The sequence below is a fragment of the Leishmania braziliensis genome, chromosome 31 (genome assembly GCF_000002845.2).
Source record: "Leishmania braziliensis MHOM/BR/75/M2904 complete genome, chromosome 31".
Taxonomy (NCBI): Eukaryota; Euglenozoa; class Kinetoplastea; order Trypanosomatida; family Trypanosomatidae; genus Leishmania; species Leishmania braziliensis.
The window spans coordinates 849812-867768 of NC_009323.2; the positions used below are offsets into that span (position 1 = coordinate 849812).

The 17957-nt window shown below is 55.3% G+C and overlaps 3 protein-coding genes across 3 annotated transcripts; all 3 read right to left on the bottom strand.

Annotated features, from left to right (window-relative positions):
- Positions 1-2961: 2961 nt before the first annotated feature.
- On the bottom strand, positions 2962-4116 carry LBRM_31_1960 (conserved hypothetical protein; the record flags this gene model as incomplete). The annotated part of the gene is made up of 1 exon (XM_001567142.2): positions 2962-4116. One exon carries the CDS (start codon positions 4114-4116, stop codon positions 2962-2964), a length of 1155 nt encoding a protein of 384 aa, XP_001567192.1.
- Positions 4117-6247: 2131 nt separating this feature from the next.
- On the bottom strand, positions 6248-7480 carry LBRM_31_1970 (conserved hypothetical protein; the record flags this gene model as incomplete). The annotated part of the gene is made up of 1 exon (XM_001567143.1): positions 6248-7480. The coding sequence occupies one exon, from the start codon at positions 7478-7480 to the stop codon at positions 6248-6250; it is 1233 nt and encodes a 410-aa protein (XP_001567193.1).
- Positions 7481-13395: 5915 nt separating this feature from the next.
- Positions 13396-14619, bottom strand: LBRM_31_1980 (nucleosome assembly protein-like protein; the record flags this gene model as incomplete). The annotated part of the gene is made up of 1 exon (XM_001567144.1): positions 13396-14619. One exon carries the CDS (start codon positions 14617-14619, stop codon positions 13396-13398), a length of 1224 nt encoding a protein of 407 aa, XP_001567194.1.
- Between the last annotated feature and the right edge of the window lie 3338 nt (positions 14620-17957).

The window sequence follows — 17957 nt, forward strand, 5'->3', positions numbered from 1 at the left end:
GGAGACTGGCGTACAAGGATAGGTGATGCGACAGCGGCGCGGGCAAGAGGGAGCCAGAGGAAGAGAGAGTGGGGTAAGGGACTGAGTGACCGGCGATGCTCCAGAGGCAAGACATGGTTCATACCGCAGCCCAACGCGATGATGAAGGAAGGGGGGAAAGGAGTGCACTGATACTGTAGAGAGCATTCTGTATTGTTGCCTGTCACAGTCGATGCGAGCCTGCTATTCAGATGTCTATGCGTCTCTCTGTGTGTGTGCGTGTGCGTTCTATCGGGGGTGACGAGAGAGGAGAGGCAGGGGTCACACGTACATGTGAGTGTGAAACGGTGGTGTGCTGTAGAGAATACCAGAAAAGCGGCAAGGCTTCTCTAGCACCCAGATGCCTCTCCTACTCGCTCCATTCGTCTTCGCACCCCCTCGTGCAGAACAGCAGACGTCACTGGACCACACTGCCCCCCTCCCTGAGCCTTCGTTCCATGTGGTTCTGGTCGAGGCCTACGGATAGAAGTCATACCTACCCAGAGAGTGGGGGATGGACTTGATGGGACACACACAGCTTGGGTGAGTATGCAGCTCGGCATGTCCACCAGGGCGCGGCAGAAAACGCGTCTGACTTCTTCCCCCCTTTCTTTTTGCTGCCTTTTAGTCTGCACGGATACGCGTGGGCGTACGTGCTCGCATGCGTTGAGTTCGAACTCAAGTGGGCGCTCCCGCATTGAAAGGTCCCTTCTGTGGCCTTTTCAGCTTCACCACACGGAGTACAGAGCGATAAAGGACCGAAAAGGGAAAGACACCCTCCCCCTGCACCCCTCCACACACACACACACACGCAGTGGGAGAGAAGCAAAGGGACTGCAGAGGAAAATATTCAGAGAAGGCCACAGGGCACCACTACACACCATGAAGAACACACGGATGCACACAGACTCCCAGAAAAGATACGAGCAAATAAAGCGAAAACAAAAAAATGAAAGAACATACGAGCTCGATTATGCTCCGACAGTGAGCAGGAGGAGGGGGGAGGAGTCTGAAGCGTAGGCTATCATCATGTGAGAAAGGCCAGGGTGTCAGCGGTAGAGAAGGAGGTTAAGACGATCGCCTGAATGGGACTAAGGGGGTTATAGGTGTAATACGTACTAGCGAGGCAAGTGGCCGCTCAGAGAGAGAGGGAGAAAGGAGAGGAAGAGAAAAGCAGAAACACACACACACACACACACACGAACGCACACGGGCATGTAAGGCACATAAACCGCAGATTTACGCATAAGTTATCTCTGCCGTATCCAAACACCACACCCGAATGCACACAAGCTCGTGCAGCGTCGTGCAGAAGCCAAATCAACGCTAGCAGAAGAGAGGTGGACCTACAGCCCCCCAGGCAGAGAGGGGAAGCAGCAGCCTGTCGGTCAAAATGCAGCAACGAAGCTGATGTTGGTGATTATGTGTGCGTGCGAGACGTGGTGGTGGTGTGTGTGTGTGTGTGTGTGTGGGTAGAGAAAAAAGAAAAGGGGTAAGGGATGAGGGCGACCCAAAGGCACGTACCTCGGCAGCACGCCTCTGTACAATTCCGCATCGCAGTGTCCCCCCTTCTACACTCACTTCTTCATGAGAGATTAAAGTGTGCGTCTTGTGCATTGGGAAGGAGAACGAGGCTCAACAAAAATTTGCATAAGAGAAAGAAGCAATATGGCACCTACCCTATCGATGAAACCTCTCCTCGCAAGGCAAAAAACGAAGGAGAGGGTCACACACGCGCACGCACATACATGAAAGGCGTTTGACCGCGATGCTGAATGAAAAAAAAAATGTGACTCGATGCGAATTTGCATGGGACTGCATGTGGGATACCCTTCAGGGGCGTCAGACAGAGGAGGCAGTACGCCTGACCATCCTTGACAAGCCACATACATTCAAAGGGGTCTAAGAAGAGTGCTGCTGTGATCAAGTACAGATGAGTTTTGGCTCCGCCTGATCGTGCTCACAGAGATGTGATTGTACGCACTTACATTACCGCATTTCTTGGAGGGACCGAGGGCTGCACTACTGACCACTTACAAATTTCAAGAACACCCAAAAGCGAGAGAAACGAAGCAAGATACCATGTGACACATGGCTACACCAACGTTGGCGTTGGGACGGACATGGGAGGGCGCGCTTCTGGGTGGTGGGAAGGGGATGAAGGAGATGGCGCTACAGGGAAAACAACAAAGTGAAACAAAGAAAAGCAATGCGAAGCGCTGAACGAGCCAGCAGCCGAGCGAGGGAGTAGTGCCATGAGAGAGGTCAAAGCAGATCTGTTGATGGGCTCTCGCGATGAAAAGCGCCAAAAAGGGGGAAGTCGTTTTGGGTTTATAAGGTCGCTGGCTATATCCCTATTTGCGGAAGATGGGCCTGTTTTTGTTGAGATCGGTGCTCTCGCTGATCGTCGCCTGCCTCGGCATCTCAGTCGGGGATGTATCCCTGTACTCGCGTGTGAGCGAGGCTGCCTGGCCCAGGGGCATTCGCACGATGGTGACCTGAGCTGCAATGGCCACAGGGCTCCCGCTGAGCATACAGTTTTGCAGAGAAGTGGCGTTGGGGTGCAGGCGGCGCATGCTCGTGATATAAGGACGCTGCTGGCTAGTCCCACTTGTGAAGGGTTACTGCAGGCGAGGGGGGATCACTGGCGGGACAGTTGCCGCTGCTGCGGTCATAGATGGGCGACAGACGGCGAGCGGCGACAGCGTGAGGGTGTGCCACCTGCGTGATGTGAAAGAAGTCCGGATACGGACCGCTTTGGTGGCTGTCACTCCACAGCCGCTGCAGGTCTGTAGTGAGACCCCCCCCCCCCAAATAGTGTTGGCGATGCGCACGGTTTACAGACGCGCTTCTGCTTCTTGTCTACATGAGGGCTCAAGGTGGACATGGTGGGGGGAGCCCCCCACTGGCGAAGCCTGACTCTCGCGCCACCTGGCTGGCTCTTCAGAAGTGCGGCTCCCTGAAGCTGTAGTTTTTCGGCTTTCGTGATGCGAAAGATTTTGTCATGGCCGTGTCTTCTTTCTGTTGAATGTACGACTCCTGCGGAGAGAGACCGTCGAAGGCAGACTTCCGCCCGGTACGAGATAGGCTTCCGCGAAACGACTTGAGTGGGGAGAGGAAACGCATCAGCGGAGTGTGAAAGCTGAAATTCTCCGACGCATCGATACGCAGAAAGCGTTTGTTTGCGGGGTTGACTTCGTAATCAGCGCCTTCGCCGTACACATCTTCCGCCGGCTTTCGATGCTTGCGTCGCTTCTCACGGCCGAGTTCAATCAGAAGAGCCTTCTCGCGGTTCTCGCGGAGCCGCTGTTCTTCCAGAAGAATGGCCGCAGTACGCGCATCTATATCGGCGTCTGTCCCCACAGCATTGCTGGTGGTAGCGCCATCGCCCTGCTGCTGTTGCTGTTGCGCTGGATCGAGGTTTGGCGACGGCGTTGGTGAGGCTCTCCCGCTGTCGCTAGGTCTGCCACCGCCTCTGCCCAATAGCGCCTCGTCGTTCACCTGCTGGCTCAGGAACGGCGTCGTACTCGTTATCCTCATCTCGTCTTCGTCGGGGTAGAAATCGCTGTCGTCTTCACTGCTCGTGTGTTGCTGAATTTCTTGCCCATCAAGCAGCATCTGCATCACATCCGGGCCTGGGTCGGCATCCACTGGCCGTCCGTTCGCAAGAAGCTCTTCTAGGGGTCTATGGGCAATCATTAGTGCCTCTGGATCAAGACGACTGTTCTCTTGTTCGTTTGCAAGTTCGATCGCGAGATTCTGTCTCAGTGAGCTAGGGCCACGGCGGTTGCGAAGTGGTCTCCTGGCGCTGACCTCTGGCCGATTTGGGAGCTGAAACGCGAGCGACACTCCCTCTTGAGCCTCACCACGCTCAATTAGCAACAGAACGACATCGCGAAGCCGCCGTTCACGCCACTGTTCCTGCTCCAGCTGGTGCCTCCGTCGCGCCTGCGCCACGCGCGCCTCCCTATCGGGGCCGAAGTTGCTTGCACTACCATCGTTGGTGCAGATTCCGAAAGCGATGAGTAAGACGGCAAATAACACGAATAACGCAAGGGTGATACCTACACCGATGGAAACAGAGGATTCAGATGCCATATGAGCTGCTGAACCGGCGGCTGAGGACTCACTGCTTCGTGTGCCACTAGTGCCTCAAACGTGTCTGCACAGGTCTCCCCCCTTTCGTTGCGCTGGTAGCACGCGTTGCTTTTTATGTCCCTGTTCGATTGGAAAGTGCCGCAACAGCACGGCAGCAGGCAAAAGACCGCGCTAGAATCAGCCAAACGATTTTGCACCCCCACACCCCCGACAGATGCACACACAGAGGGGGGAGGGAGGGAGAGAGGGAGAGAGAAGAGGAGGGGGGGTTCAAACAAGGGGTCAGCAGCAAATAGTAATACTAAACAGAGACGAAAGAGGTTGCAAACCACGCGCTGCGCTCAGCCCAAATCCAGGGGAGAAGTCCGTATACCTTTGTTTGTGTCCCCGCGCAATCACGATTACCCAACCCACGTATAGGGAGGCCAATCCCCCCAATTGAGCACGTAGAGAGACGCACGGATGCACAGCGGCAACAACGACGGCGAAAATGAAAAGGGCACGAGACGCGGAAACAAACGAAGTACGACTGAGAATAGACGCGCACCGAAGACGAACATAAAAAGACGTCCGGGTAAATGCAGAAGGGGGAGCGGACGAGAAAAGCGCAAGAAGCGAGAGGAGGCGACAGGCCCAGCTAGCACTTCGGACTCCTACCAAGACAGTGGCCAGAGGCACAGACTACAGACACCCAAGCAAGTAGATGAACGGACCCACGCCAGCACACACACACACACACACACACACACACACACGCAACAAAGCAATAGGGTGGGCCAATACACCGCGGGATTGAGCTACAAACCGGATATCTCCTTTCCTGCAAACCAACAACAAACCTTCGCTTCCCCCCTCCCCGTGAATGGGACTTTGCAACGCGATCCGTAGGGGCAGGGAGTGATTTGAGGTAAACGAAGGAGAAAGAAGAAAATATCGAAGAAGGAAAGGCAGAGGGGTGAAGTAGGCCCGTGAGAGGAGGCGCGAGGTCTCTCAGGAAGACGGAGAGCAGAAATGCGCAATCGGAGGCGAGGTTACCCCGATACACGCGCAGGCAGAGAGAGAGAGAGAGAAAGCAGGGAAGATGGCTGGATCGGGGCGGCAGAGCTACTTCACTGAGTGTTGGGGGTAGCAGGGAGAAGAGCGAGCGAGCAACGCGACAAAGGGAGGAGGCAGATGCGTATTGATGTTAGCAAAAGAGAAATAAACAAAACACACAAGAACAACAACAGCAGCCTACACGAAGGTGGTGCGGAGGGGAATCGCTTGCTACACGAGCTCGAAGACACCTGCACAGGTATCTTACACAAACACTCACGTGAAGCAGGAACCAGTACTATTGTTTCCTCGCAGTACGGAAGAGAGAGAGGCAGAGGAGCTGAAAAAAAAGAGAGAAAAACTGTGATCGACACGAAGAAGCCGATGTGGTCGTACGCTGCTCTGCTGGGCACGTGCCCGTATACATGCGCGGGTATGCGGGCGTGTATCAGTGCAGGCAGGGGAGGGAGACGCCGAGAGTCGAATGCAGATGCTGTGTGAAGTACCGTGCAGATGTACGCATCCCTGTGTGAGCGTAGGCACAGCGAGAGAGAGGAGGTTAGCCTGCCTCGTACGTGTGTGTGTGTGTGGCCTTGTTGGATCTCTTACGCGACTGCGCGCGTGCAGGGGGAGTGGAAAGACGTGGGTGAGTGGGGCAGTGACAGATCAAGGAAAAGGAGGTGCTGTGAGGACGAGGTAGCGAGCTGGGAGAGAAAAACTTGCTATATGTCTATCCAGACATAAGAGGCAGATGCTGGACTATTTCTGTTGATAGTTCAGCTATTGCTAGTGCCGAGGAGAGAGGGAGAGAGACAGAGAGGCAGAGAGTGCCTCCAACGCAAGCGGCAATATAAAAGTCCGCTGCCAAGACGGTGGCGGCCAGTCGTGCGGTTTGTTGGGGGATTTTCTGTGGAGTAGGCGTAGTCGTGCTGCGTGCTGTTGAGCCGCAAGTAGGGAGGAGTAGTGGACCACCTCAAGTCCCTTCACACCAACGAAGGATACCGGGGGCCATCAAAGGTTGAAGTTCGCCTTTAATGCTGATGATATTTTTGTGCGTGATCACGCCTCTCTTCCTTCTACAATATAGACAAGAGCGCTACTCTGTATGCACCGGAGCTGTTCGTGGAGCATCTCGCCACCTCGTTCCTCGAACAGCGCCAGTGCTCATCCGAGCTCCATTAGCGCCTTGTTCAGCGCTCTTCATCGATTCTCGTAACAGAGCCCGCTCGCTGCGCAGGTAGTCTAGCCGATGTACGCGCCGAGACACCACTGCGTACTTGAGAGGTGAGGCGAAGGGCGCTGATGATAAGCCGGCGGCACTTTTCAGTCCTGCCGCAGCCTCAGCGCCGGCCTGACTTCCGCCTTCATCTACCACCGCTTCCAGAGCATCCAGCACAGCGTTGGAGAGTATATGGTACTCGTGCAGCTCCATCCAGGCCAAGAAGCTCCACACGTCGTGGAAGGATGCCACAGGCTGCGTAGTGGTATTCGGGTCTGAAAGGGGAGATGTCGCACTCGCACCTCTCTGAGCTGCTTGAAGGAGAAGAACAAGTAAGTGGTGAGCAGCCGCTGCTGACGGTGCAAAGGCTTTAGAGGGTCTACTGGCCTCTTCGGCTGATGACAGCGGTGCTTTAGAGACACCAACGAAGAGCCCCTCAGCAGATGGCGCTGCGTGCACGCCACCTTCTTCGGTGCAGAAGATCAAAATGTCTCTGGCGCGCTGCAGACGTGTAGACGGTGTCGAGGACGCAGGGGCAGTCTTGGAGGCATCGACGATGGAGTGTCGAAGTGCGGATGAGCACGAAAAAGGCAAGGAGGCGGCGCAGCTGACTGCACACTCAGCGGGCTCGTTGTACTTGTTGAGCTGCACCCCATGCAGAACGGCATTGAGGTGGTGAGGCTTCCAGGTACCGGCGCGGAAGGCGGCCGCCAGCATATCCTTCCAGTCCTGATCACGAGGGAGGGTGAGCAGAAGGCACACAAATAGATCTGTTTTAGCTTTCCGCTCTGCATCCTCAGGGGACAGCTGAGGACGGTAGGTCTCCACCTTCAAGTCTTCATCGTCCTCTTCACCTGTTGGGCTGCCGTCCGCGGCTGCGACCGCAGGGGTACCAGGAGGGAGGTGGTCGCCATTGTCTCTGCTAAGGTGACGGTGCAGTAAGAGAAGCGACACGCATGCGCGCTGCGTAATTGTGGAAGCGTGGGCAGTTCGCACAGCCGGACATACTGCTGAAGGGCGATGAAGGAAGAGGCTCAAGGCCGGTAGGAAGAACCGGGGGTTTGATTGTGGATTCAATGTGCCCTTTGAAAGGCGAGGGGTCGTCCTCATGGCGTCTCGCCTATGTGTATGCGGTTGCGAGTGCGGCAAGCGGCAGGACGCACCCCGGCTGCCAGCGTAAGACGGACCTGCGAAAGTGTTGTAAGGGGAGGAGTGCACGTGCCAATGACTGAAAAAGAAGGGAAAGAGGGGAGGGGAGTAGAAGGAGGGAGAGAGTCGCCACTGAGGTGAGGGTATTTGTGGTGGGGCTCACCTGAAGTGATTCCCGAGAAGCACTCACATACACTGCGTACGGTACAGGTCTTGGAGCTACCAACCGACCACGTCTCATACGAGCGATCGCGTTCACGCTTTCAATCAAAGAATCAAACGAGGAAGCTCCAGCTGACGAGGCGCAGATTCCACACCTCTGCTGCAGACCCGTCCTGGGGACGAGGTGTTTTCGGTAGTCTCGCGGACTCAGTGAATCAGCGCTACGAGTAACGGGGGTGAAAGTGAGTGTAGGTGAGATGTGAACGTAACATCAAAACATGATTCAGCACGCGTCCAGATGAAGGTGCAGTAGTGGGGCTGTACGAATGAGGAGACGCATGGAATCGGTCGTGTCTGACCACCCTGCTCGCATTTTTTCGAGAGCTCGCACGACGGTGTTTCAATGGGCATCATCCTTTCCGCTGACAGAGAAGTCACAGGTTACCTACACATCCTCGCAAAAAACATTTTAGCACGCCTACAGGGGGAGAGGGCGGAGGAGGAGGGGAAGTGAAAGCCGAACACTCATGCTGAGAGCAGCGAGGGACACCAAATCACAGTCGTGGACATCCCGCCAATACATAAATGCATAGCAGGCAAAGGGAGAAGAAGATAAGCACCTCAAATGATGGTGATGGGGCACAGGCGCACCAGCCGACACTCCATGCGCAAACCCTCAACACGGTGCTCTCGTGAATGCAGGCGTTGGCACAAAACGAGGACCGCCAGCCACATGGGCTGCACCAGCAGGCGCGGTGGGGCGCACGTATGCAAAACAGACCCGCAGAGGCACTTCGAGAGATGACAGAGGAAAAGGCGGAGCGAAAAACAAAAAATGGAAAAGACGCGAGGCAGCGAGGTGAGGAGAGTAGCGAAAAGGCGCGAGAGACGGCGAGTCCGCTCACAACGAAAGACGCCGAAAAATCAGGCGAGAATAACAACAACAGTAAAGCGCGCCAAGAAGCCCCCCCTCCCTCCAAAAGCCCGGCTCCATAGCGACATGTTTGAAAGCACACCCCCAGTTTCAGTGCCGTGTAGTGCAGACACGCAGAGGGAGAGAGAGAGGGGGCGCAACGCCTACTTTTCACACCGCCACAGCGCACGTGCTCTGCACTCCGCGATAGTATACCGAAGAAAAATGAAAAAAAAAAATGGGCCATTTCAGCTCGAGTGTGACCGTACCACACAAGAGGCACCATGCGCGTGTGTGAAGCCAGTGCACAATACTGCTCTGAGGAAGAAAGACAAACGGCCTAGATGGGGGAGGCAAATCTCAGGCAGCAGAGCCAAGAGAGCGTTCTGGTGCTTCACGCTGCGCTAAAGAGGCGCGGCAGAGGTGTTCAATGGGTGCGGAAAAAACACACACACACAGAGATCCTCTCGCTAGCCTGCAAGTCAACGCCCAAAACGCAGAGGCATCGTCAGTTACAAACCGATCTTTCTCTTCCACCCCATGGCTCTCACTCAAACTCCTTCTTCACAATGAGAGCCGGTGATGTGACATGCGAGAAAAAGAGAGCCACCACTACACCTATGTGGGTGCCAGACCAGTCTGCAACCTTCTCCACTTTTCATATGCTGTAGCGCGTACTGCAGACTTTCGTCTCCTTGACCAAGTGAAGAGGGAGCAAAATGTAAGCACAGTACTTCAACGGAAAGAGAGTCGATGTCAGGCCGCGCGTTTCACAGCGGCCCATCGACACGCACGCACGTACTGCAGCGCCCAAGCCGTTATACGTAGGTGTTACCACATCACACGCGCGAGGAGCTTAGAGCTCGTCACCACCTTGAATGAAGTCGGCGTGAGTTTTGTGCATCCAATGAACGAATGAGGAGGGATCGAAATCACCACTGCGTGACTGAGCAAAGAGAGACCAACCACGAAGAAGACATAAAGGGGAGAGGAGTTGGCGCTGGAGGAGCTACGAGAAAACAGCAATTTGTTAGGGGAGACGAGAACATTTCTTCTAACGTGCCCACTCCCTTCCATATAAGACATGCGTCCAACTCCATTCTCCCTCGGGCTGCCACAGGTCCATCCTGTGATGAGAAGTAGCACTAGACACACACGTTGCAGTAATGCACCGACTCAGTCACCACAACACGGCCCCTGCTTCAAACGCTACCTACTCACCTCTTCCGCCGGTAGCCTCACAAACGCACCCATTATGCCGGTTGCCACGCGGTACATCGCTCGGGCTGGTACACACCAGTAGACAGCAAGGGCCGGGTGAAATGCGTGCGCGTCACGCTGGCATTCCACTCATTGTATGGATAGCACACATATTTGCACAGCCGCAGGTCGCTCCGACACAACGACATCCAGGTCCTGACTGTCGGAAGTGATTCAGTACTGGCAGGGATAGGGGATGCTTGGCTTCCACACAGATGGGGTACTAGACCCTGATGCCAGGCTGGGGTGTCCCCCATCGCCAGGGAATACGCACGGGGGGGGGGAAGGGAAAGAAGAAATGAAGAATCACCTGCCCTGTTGAAGGAAGCTCGGGCGCTTTCTCTTAGGATAAGGTTGAGTATAGGACACAGGAGAACTAGGCAAGTGTGTTTGGTTTGTCCCCGCTTTGACGCATTCTTGATGCCCTGCACACGTCGCATGCACAGCACAGCGACCCGTCAAGTGTATGAGGGAGAGGGAGAGGTGGGATAAAGGCGAGCATCCATGTTGGCGAGTTGCTCACCGCACACTGCCATCGACGCACACGCCCGATCACGTGCAACGGGGAATGACAGCAGAAGAGACCACAATCAGCACTAAAACAATAAGAACGTGAGAGATTAAGCACTGAACTCCAAGACAGTGCAAGTGCCCCCCTCCAAGATGTGCCGGGGTAGCCACACACAAAGAGGAAAGGGACATCCTTCATTCGTCTTCTGACCCACGGAAACGCACACGTTGGATGCTGCTGCACAGCACCTCTGAAACACTCACGTGTGTGCACTGGCTGAAGGTGATGCAGGTGCCACGGCGCCTTGTCTACTGCTACAGCTGCTGCTTCTGATACTTTCAGAGGTGCTGGTTGCTGTGAAGGAGCTCCCGCCTGTGAGGGGATGAACCTAACAACTGGCTGCCTCGTTGAATACTTCGCAGGAAGTGAATACACGTCACTTTCCTTACACGGAAGACCCGCGCACAATTTGCGGTGGAACACATAAGGACTTGGCCGAACCAGGTGTCGCTACCCCTCTTTTGCCATTCCTGGTGGCTCGTGCAGCGTGAACAATGCGCTCTCCCGCCTCTGAAAGTGCGATCAAAGTTATATAGCGCTGCGGAGCCTCTCTGGGTGCTCCACCAGGTGTCACTGCGCGAGGTCGAATAGCTGCGCTAGAGGGAGGCATGTGTGTGTGTGTGGAGAGAGGGGTCAATATACATTCAGGATGAATACACCCGCGCTCTCACCTGGAACTGATGCACCGGCATGGTGGCGTTGATGGTGAGCTGCGCTGCTCCGAGGTGGCGGTGCGTGGCTGGACGTTGTCGCTGGTGAGGCTTCTGCAATGGTGGACGACAGAGGCGTTGAGCGTTAAGGTGTGCGGTAGAGGAGTGATGGAAAAGCGGAGCGGTGGCCCCGGTGCCATCCAGGCTGCCTCGATAGAAGCATGGAGATCCTAACGCGGGAGAGGGGAGCGCGGTGCAATGGATATATGCGCCCTGGCGAGATGGGTGTTGGAGTGGCAACGGCTGCCACTGGCACTGAGGGGCGACTCCTACCTGGTAGGCTTGGGATAAACACCACCGCGTCATTGTCAGCGTCGATATATTCAGCACCGGCACGCTGCTCATCACTGTTGTTGTTGTTGCTCTCACAGTAGCACTTAGCAATCTCCGTGCTCAGAGGGGGTGCTGTGCAGACTTCATGCGGTGCTACACATAGGCGTCATGGTTGTCTGTCGGATCGAATTTGTTTTCCATACACGAGAGGCTCGGCATACAGTGGGGACAGCCTGGCGCGCCTGCCAGCGTTCTCGCGTAGACCACAATATTTCCAGCGCCATCTGCGAAGGGGGCTTGACTGCACTGTTGCCTAGACGGTGGGGGTTGGGCTTGCTCTGGTCAACGTCTTGAGGGGAAGCTCTATCTGCGCGATGTACTGGCGATGTTGCGAGTGACGTGTTCGATATTGATGCAATACCGCAAAGCAACACAGACTGAGCCGGCAGGAGGGATGTGAGCACCTGCGCAGTGCCGCAGATGGGGATGAAGATGATGGCTCATGTGGGGAAACTATGATGCGTAGCGCGCGGATAGGATATTGGGTAGGAGGTCGGTTGTGGACTGGCAAAGGTGGTGGGGCCGGCCGGTAGGCTCAAGACAGCCCACCTCTACTAATGCAGCGAGCGCCGCAACAGACCCTTCCTTGACTATCATGGCGGCCGACTCTTTACATCTGTGCACATCAACTGTGGTATGAGAGTGCCTGTCCGTAGTAGCGCACGACAGACAGTACAGCTCATCAGAGAGAAGCACGATAGTGTAGAAGTGAAGTGAAAGCGAGTAACAAAGCGAGCGCGGTGGGGGGGGGGGAGGGACAGAAAAGATTCGGGGAAGCACATGCATAAGTGGCTGTGGGAAAGAGAGGAGAGAAAAAGGGGTTGACAACGCACAGGTTCCCCATTGCGCACCACTGCGCACTTTTCGGTATCGTCCAGACGAAGATAGACGTGCGGATGCTGAGGTTGAAGGTGGTAGGGACTGAAGGAAGGGGGGTGAGTTGCGGAAGAGCGGAGGTGAAGGCAGATACTTTTATGCCCACGCAGCACTGGGACAGGCGAATGTCTAGCAGAGGAAAAGAAGAAAGAGGCGCAGGACGAGATACGTGCAAGGGGCACTTACTGCTGCGACGACGGAGTGGTGGATCAACCGTAGTGGGCATAGGATAGCTGCACCGTTGTGGAAGAGGTGTGCCTGTGCATCTGTATGTGCAGCGCCTCCCAGCTGCGCTTCACGTGCCGCAATGCTCAAGTGGGGGGATGAGAGAGGGTCAGAGGGAAGCATGCAGCGAGAGAAAAATGGGGAGGCACAGACACAACGATAGAAGGCCACCAGCCCCGATTGGAGTCCATGATGATATAGTGAGCATAGTGGATATCGGTGGCGGATATGGAGGTGGCCGTGTGGGGTGGAGGAATGAGGAGAGCGTTGTCTCTCCACCGAGTTTGGCCGCGATTTTATAGGTAGTGGGCGAGAAAGCAGGCGAGAGAGAAAGAACAGAGAAGAAGGTGGAAACGAGTCGCTGTGGTTACCCTGAACTCGAGGTTCCCGGCTGGATTGCTCGACAAGCTAAAAAAGCTCCGCATCTGATTCGTGACAGGCCTCAATGCGAAAGAGGTGGTGGCCCTCGCAGGCATGAGCACCGGAGAACGCTCTCTGCGTCAGAGAAAAAAAAAGTGTATGGAAAAGCGCAGGTCGCATTGATTTGGTTTGCTTGCAGAATGCAGAGACGGTCCATGACAATAGAGAGCACAGAAAGAGAGTATGGGGGGGGAGGGCAACACGAAGATTGGCCACTTGACCTGGTCCACGTCTTTGGGTTCGTCTCATATGAATGCGCCCCCGTCACCGTGTGCGTGTGTGTCTCGGAGGTGTACTTATAAAAAGTCGCTTAGAATTTATCCTTTCCGTGGTTGCGGGCGTCGTTAAAAAGAAGAGCGGCCATTGGGAAGGGAGGGACTGTGCGCACTTCGCTTCGCTTGATTTGCTACTGCTGCTTGCATTCCTGCTGCGGTGGCTTCTGACCTGCAGCAGTATTGCCCCCGTCACGGCGACCAAACGCAGCACCGCCACCGCGCTGGCGGACGATGTTGCGAAACTTCGATGCGCCAGCTGCCTCCTCATCCTCATCGCCATTGTCATCCTCGTCGTCGTCCTCATCGTCGTCCTCATCTTTGTCGGTCTCCTCGTCGTCCTCCTCTCCAAAACCAAACTGCTCGCGCAACTCCTTGCCAGTCTCAACCACGGCCTCACCAGTGTAGTAGAAGATGGCGCGCGGCACGACTGCCTGCGTCAGCGCCGTCCCGACCTCGACATCCATCTCCATCTCTTGCTCGAGGAAGTCCTCATCGGTGTCGTCGTCGTCATCATCGTCATCCGGATCGGGCGGGGAGAAGAAGTTGAAGAAGGACTCGCACGGCTCTTCGCGCTCCACGACGCGCATCTGGCCAGTCTTCTTGTTGCGCTGCTTCTTCTGCTTGACCGTCACCGTCAGGTTCTTCTTCGAGGATTTCCAGTTGATGTCGCAGCCAACCACAGTTGTGATGCGCGGCTCGCCGTGGTCCTCGTCGTACTCGGTGTGGTATTCCTTCGTGAGGGTCTCATTTGTGAAGTACTCGTTGGGAGAAAAGTGAAAGATGAGGCGGTCACCCTTCTCCGGATCACCCTCGACGAACCTGTGCTCGATGTCGGCAAGGTGCATGAGGGCGTCGCGATCTTTTTCCGTGATCATGTTACTCACCGCCTCCGAGTTGCTCATGGCGGTCAGCCAAAACGCCGGAATGCCACCAGACGGGCTTGCCGCTGCCTCCACTAGTGCGTTGTTGTGCTTCTCGTCCACCGGATCAACAAGCTTCACGCCCTTCTTGGCAGGCGCCGCGTCCTTCTCTGGCGCGATAGGCGTCTCAGTAAAACCGATGCGTTGCATCTCCTCTGCCGTGATGTCGCGAGCGCCCGTGACGATTTCCTTGCGAGCAGCGAAGAGCTTCTGGTTCGCTGCGGCGCACTCGTTGGCGAGCGCCGCAATCTCGGTACGCATGCGCTTGCGCACGTCGTAGTACTCCTTCAGCAGTCCCTGCAGTGCGTACACACGGCGGCGCTCCGCGACGGTCATCTCCATCATGACGGCAACCATGTCCACCTCGCTGCTGCTCGTCTCTGAGGCATCGCTGGCGGCGCGCGCCATCGGGTCCACGTGCACCTGGGACGGCATCGTTTCTAATGGCGAGGTGCTGAGGAGAAGAGCTGTATGATCGAGACAAAGGGAGAGAAGCGGGGAAGAGATGCTCTGAGCTGAGTTCTAGGGAAAAGGCGAAAATGACGATCGAAAAAAGAGCGATGCTGGCGACGGAGGGAGAGAGAGAGAGTCAAGGAAAACAGCAAGGTAGATGTGCACTCTGCAGGTAAGCAGATGATGTGGGGGCATGATCTGGACTGCACAGCAACTCCTCGGGCGGTGGCGCATGCCCCATCATAGACACCGGAGGGATTCTTGGGTGGCATATGACATGTCTGGGGCCGACAGTGCGAGGGAGGGGTTGAGGTGAGCAAGTCTGCACTCGCACTTTGTTTTTCCTCTCTTCCCTCAAACACAAGAGTCACGCCACGGCAACACAGCTGAGCGCGCACATGTACGTTGCTCTACGTTGATGGTGGCCTGGCTAAATGAATAGCGGCGCGATGGCGCTCTCACTGTTCGGCAAGCCATCGTATTCTCCGAACTCACAGGGGAAGTGCCTCGGATACTTTTCTACTTTGTTTTGTGTGCGCTTATCAGTCGATAGGCACACGTGTCAACGATCGTTCTACTTCGCCACCGTGTGAGTCAGTGAGCGAGACAGAGAAGAAGAAAGGCGCTTGGCGGGCGAAGGTAAGAGAGAGAGAGAGAGGGGGTGGGGGACCACACAGGAGGATCTCCTACCAACTCAAGTGTACGCCCTGCATCGAGGGTCTATGTGAGGAAGAGGAGCATTCACAAGAGACTTGAAAGCGACAGAAAAATTGAAAGACAAAGGGGCGTGCGCCGGACAGAGCCGACAGAGCGCGAGACATGGGGTCCGTGTCAAGGCCGAGACGCCTGGGAGTTCGCCCAAAAAGAAGCCGTGAGAGGAGATGCACCCTCTCTGTACCCACCCATGGCACACACGCGCCAAGGGAAAACTCAGACAAGTTGAAGGAGAAGAAAAATCGAAGAGAATCATTAGGATCCTCTAGATGCCTCCTAAGGAGATACACAGAGAGAGAGGAGATCATAGGCGAAGTGAAGGGGTGGGGGTGGGGGAAGGTGGGTTGAAGTTAAAAATGATACAGCGCTGAGGAGGGGGGGGGGCAGAAGAAAAAGACCACCCAGCCCACCCCCACCCACACACAGAGAGAAAGGGAATAGTCGTAGCAACACTGTCCACTGATTACACGCACGCCCATGCAGCCCAGCGAGAGAGGTAGCGGGAGGTTCATGTGGAAGAGAAAATGAAAGGCACTCTGATGAAATGTTGCAGAGGTGTCGTGTAGGCGCGGGCAGGTGAAGTCGCCCCCCATTACGAAGTCAACGTAGACGTCTCTAACGAAGAGAAGGCGAGGAGGCTCAAAAAACAAACAAACAAAAAAAGGCGAGAGCCAACGGAGAGGGGGGGGGTACAAAGGCAGACGAGGTGAAGAGACAGAGGGGAGAGGGGGAGAGGGGAGGGGGTCCAAAAGTATAGTCGTGGGTCCGCCTCAGAGTCCCTACCAGGGCCTCTGTCTTCCTCGTTGCGCTGGTCCCCTCCCCGTCATCTACGCTTGTAAGCCTGTGAATGCCATCCGCCCCCCGCCCCACCCCCACCGATAGCGTGAGATCAGAGAGAAGAGAGGGGGAGAAGGCACCTATTCAGCTGAGGCGCTCCAGCCCATTTTCTAGCCCGCGATGGGGCGATGTCACCAGCCGTGTCGGGCGTCACCAGGTAGGGAGGGGGAAGCGGATTCTGCGTGCTGCTCTTACGGAGTTGCGGTTTATCTCCTTGGCCCCTTCTACGCAAAGGCAGCGCTTGCCCCCTCTCCTATCCACCATGTCTCGCCCGGCGGCCAACATGATGGGGGCTGGGCCTGTGGGACTGACTCGAGCTCACAGACAAGGCGGCAAACCCGCCTAGCATCCTCCGCAGCACAAGAGAGAGGAAAGAGAGCCCCCGGGCCCACACCCATACCCGCACGTCGCGGCCGGAAGCGGCCGGGAAGAAATAGCTGAGACCCATACAGGAGGGCGAAGCAGCCTTTGCAATGGGGAGGGGAGGGAGGGGCAGGGGAGAAGCACCAAGCTTCGTGGTGGAGGCGTGGACGAAAAGCTGGAAAGAAGAGAAGGGAGCACCTGCACGCGTGATCCCACAATGTATGAGTGGCAAATCAGCCCTCTGGACGCCATCCCAATGAAACCAACGTTCCCTTTTTTTTTTTGCGTTGCACAGTGGGACACCTCACACCACTTACGAGCTTTGGGAAGAGGGGAAGTAAGATTCGCCAGCACGCAGCGTTCTGGAGGACACTTCACACTGCACATACTACGGTGTGAAGCGCTAACGGTGGGGGAACGAGGGAAAATGCCAAGTACAGCCTGTGGTTTACGAAGGATGATGAAAATAGAAATAGAAATGAACCCAAAAGGAATGGAATGGAGTAAAACAACGGGAATACGACGCGCAAAAATAGGTGGCGCACACACACACACACACGCACACAGGGTGGGTATAGAAGGCACAGATTCATAGAGCCGGGCGCGCTCTCAGAGAGCTAGGAACCGGGCTGTGCTATAAAAGGAGGGAAAAAAAGTGTATGGAAACAAAAGTCCATCACCGAGAAGAAGAGGATAATTAAAAGTAACACGGTAGGGAAACAGAGGAAACCAAACCATAGAACTTCACGATATACTCCTGAGAGAAACAAAAAGAAAAGGCAAGAGATAAAGCTTGGGGAAAGAAAACCAAAGAGCAGACAGCCAGCCGTTTCATACGAGAACTGCCTCCATTCTTGCTTCAGTGAAGAGCGGATGCCACCGTGTCAAGCTGAACTTCGCCACAGAACACTTAAAAAGCGAATGAGTATTCTGTGCAGGTGGCGTTTTTCTGCGCTTTAAAGTGATCCATTAAAGGGGGCGTCTCTCTCCCGCTAAGAGACTTACATTTCTTTCGCTCTTTCCTCCCTGTCGCATTGCGCTTTTACCCTTTTCTTATTTCCTTCTGTGCCGGAGCCTGCGCCTGCATCAGATGACCCGTGTATTATTGGTGCGGGCCGTGCAACCCTTCCTTAGGATTCTTCTTTGTTGGCTTGTTTACTTGCCGTTTCGATTATGATCAAACCTCGTTGGTAAGCACGCCTACTTCTCTTTCTGTGAATCCTGTTGCTGTTTTCAGGCCTGTATCGTTTGTGCATAGCTTTGGCTTACTATGACACCATGAGAGAGAGACACACACACAGCGTAGAGAACCCGAGGGCAATAACTCTGATAAGAGAGAGAAAACGAAGGTAGTGGGGGGGGGGGGGGGGGTTTTTTTTTTTTTTTTTTTTTTTTTTGGGGGGGGG